At 36.7% G+C, this 2841-nt stretch overlaps 1 protein-coding gene across 3 annotated transcripts in view; it reads left to right on the forward strand.

Moving 5' to 3' along the window:
* The window catches only part of VPS50 (VPS50, EARP/GARPII complex subunit), a 126092-nt gene that overhangs the window by 5340 nt on the left and 117911 nt on the right, over positions 1 to 2841 (forward strand). For all 3 annotated transcript variants that reach the window (XM_003782671.2, XM_023518795.1, XM_023518793.1), the window contains exon 2: positions 1001 to 1069. In XM_003782671.2, coding sequence (XP_003782719.1) covers positions 1001 to 1069 — 69 coding nt within the window. The remainder of the gene's footprint in view (positions 1 to 1000; positions 1070 to 2841) is intronic.

A 2841-nucleotide genomic window follows, 5' to 3' on the forward strand; every position in this document is an offset into this window, starting at 1 on the left:
TTTTTTTTTTTTTTTTTTACCATTTTTGGTGCTATGCCCTCATGACTATTGGTAAGAAGTTGAAACAGGGAAGACAACTTGCCTGTGACTAGTCCCCCCTTATTCATTGAAAGGCATAATAAACCTCCCTAGGCCTTTCCTTTTCTAGCAGACATTCTTGGAAGTTTTAGTTTGCAGTCAGTTGCATGATCTCATGGGGACAGTGTGCTCATCACTTGGAGATTGGAGTCTGATGAACAGTTTCACCCAGTAATTTACTCATTTCTTCGGTGTTTACTATGTTCCTAGAACTTTGCTAGCCACTGAGCTATAGAGGTGTAAGAATTGGACTCTTTCTTTCCTTGGGACTTAAGATCTGGGAGAGGAGAGATAGATATTTAAAGACGTTCCCGATCCCTTAGGTGACGAGAATGTGGAAAATGCATGGATAGCAAAGAGCTAGAGAACAAGGAGAAGGCAGTGAGATGTGAGATTTAAGTCTTAATTGGTGCAGCAAGAATTGGATACATTGGTGAGAAACAATCAGGTAAAATGAAGGAATTACTTACGTATTAACTAAACAATTAGCATTAAAAAATCTTTGATTAGTTCGGTTGGTTAGTATATTGTATTTGTGAATCATAATAGTATTGTTTAGACCTTCTTCCCAGGTGAATTTGGCAATGATTAATACATAAGTACTTTTCTTTAATGGAATGCTTTTTGTCATTTAAATTGTCTTCTGGTTCTTTGAAATCATGGGTAGGTTAGACGTCCACCATTAATTGTGAAGGTTCCATATAATACTTTCCTTTTAGAATACCAAAGGTACATCTTTACTTGATTTAATAATAGTACTATATGTCTTAAGTGATGATTGTTTTTAGGATATGTGTTCAATATATTTTGAAGCAGGAAAATTTCTGTTTTTAAAATGGTCATTTCTGTTTCAGAAGATGTGTGCTATCCTCTGATTAATTCTTCAGCATCATTAAAATTGTCTTTATCTTATTTTTTTAAGGGTCTGAAAAGCCCTCCAGAGAGCCTCAGTGACCTCGGTGCCCTCGAGAGTCTCCGGGTCCCTGGAAAGGTATTGATCTACGCCGTGAGCTTGACTTTTCACTTCCTTAAGAAAATATTATTGCCTCTGGATAATAATTGATTCACAGACTCTTTTTCTTTCCCACAGGCAGACTGTTGTTATGATAAGCTAGGTAAATTTTGATAATACAGCAGACATAGGGCTTATTTTTGCTTTCATTACTCAATGGGATGCGGTATATTCATTATATTAAAGCAGAAAATGTAAAATTGATAAAGTTAGAGTTTGTGGTATCCAATTCTTAGCCCGAAAGCAGTTTGTGTATATATGCATATATTTAACTTATTGATTTATCTGCTGTAATTTGGAGAAATAAAATGAAATAATTGATTCCCAGCTTTTTATATTCCAGAAGTCTGAGCCAAAAATCATGGTTAATTACGTTTTCGTCGTGGAGCAGAGATTTTTCAAATAGGCTGCTCAAACATACTATTTATGCGGAATTGTATAACTTACACTAAATTGTAGATATTTTGGACTTTAATCCCCTGAAATTCATGTGAACTTCTCAGTTTACAGATTTTAATATAGGTAATTTGAAAGCTAGCAGGCTTCCCCTCAGGAGAATTATTAACCGTTGTTACATACCTGCTGCTCCTCTGAGGCTTGCTGCTTGGAGCTGCCTATGAGAACAGCAGCTCCAGCCACATGAAGCTGGCACTTCTGAATGTCAGCTCTTGTGATTTTTATTTTGGGGGTCATATTTGAAAGGACTCTTTTCCGTGTTTGGCATTTAAACACGTAGGGTTTGCTCCTTTACTCCTCAGGATCAACAGCTTAGGAGGAAGATTTCTCATCTCTTTCAGGCACCGTACCCCCTAAAGTGAATTTTATATTTACTGCATTGCCTTTATATGGCAACCCAGTTGTCTAAATACAATAAAATTCTAAACAACATTTTTGCATGAAATAGTTCAGACCCCAAAATGCTTTACAAAGAGGCATTTCAAATAGTTTTACATAAAGTTATTAAAGATTATTGACCACAGTAAAATCAGGAAATAAGAGATAGCCATAAATCTTAATTGACAAGTAATAATTTTTATTTTTTTAACTTAAGCTAAAAGATTACTGCTATGCATCATTAACATACCTTGAATTAGGTTCTGTTGTATATTTCAGAATCAATGTCCAATTGATGAGTGAGCTTCTTTAGAAAATACATGATATTGTATTAATAAGCACTTTCTGTTGTCTTTGAACCATGAACCTGGGAGTTTTTCCACTAGTAGCAGGTAATGAATTTATGATGTTATTACACAGTCTTCTTAGTAACTCTCTACCTCTAGCCCCATCAGGGAGCTGGTCTGGGTAGAGTGGCTAGTTTGGGATCACAGGTCAGCAAATGTAAGTGGTTGAGTTGAAGATTAAGCCTGGGATGTTGGTCTACTTGGCGCATGTTAAGAAGTAAGAAGTTAAGTTAGTTCAGTTGTAAAACTTTTAATAATAGGATAGGTATTAATGCTGTAAGCTTATGTTTAACCTTACGCTAAGAAAGGTTGTGCCTGTTTACTCTCCCTGTGTTCTGTTGCAAGATCACAAGTGCTGGAAGATGGGCAGGACTGCTGCCTTCTTTCTAAGTCAGTGGTTCTCAACCTTCACAATGCCGCCACCCTTTAATACCGTTCCTGCGGGTCACTACCCACAGGTTGAGAACCGCTGCTCTAAGTGGTTCTGAGAATGTAAGTTACTGGGTTCATAGAGTCACAAAGCTCTAGTCCGTAGACTGAGTCTGTTATAGGTGAGGTTTATAGTCAGTA

The sequence above is a fragment of the Otolemur garnettii genome, unplaced genomic scaffold (assembly GCF_000181295.1).
Source record: "Otolemur garnettii isolate 467f Iridium unplaced genomic scaffold, OtoGar3 scaffold00005, whole genome shotgun sequence".
Classification (NCBI taxonomy): domain Eukaryota; kingdom Metazoa; phylum Chordata; class Mammalia; order Primates; family Galagidae; genus Otolemur; species Otolemur garnettii.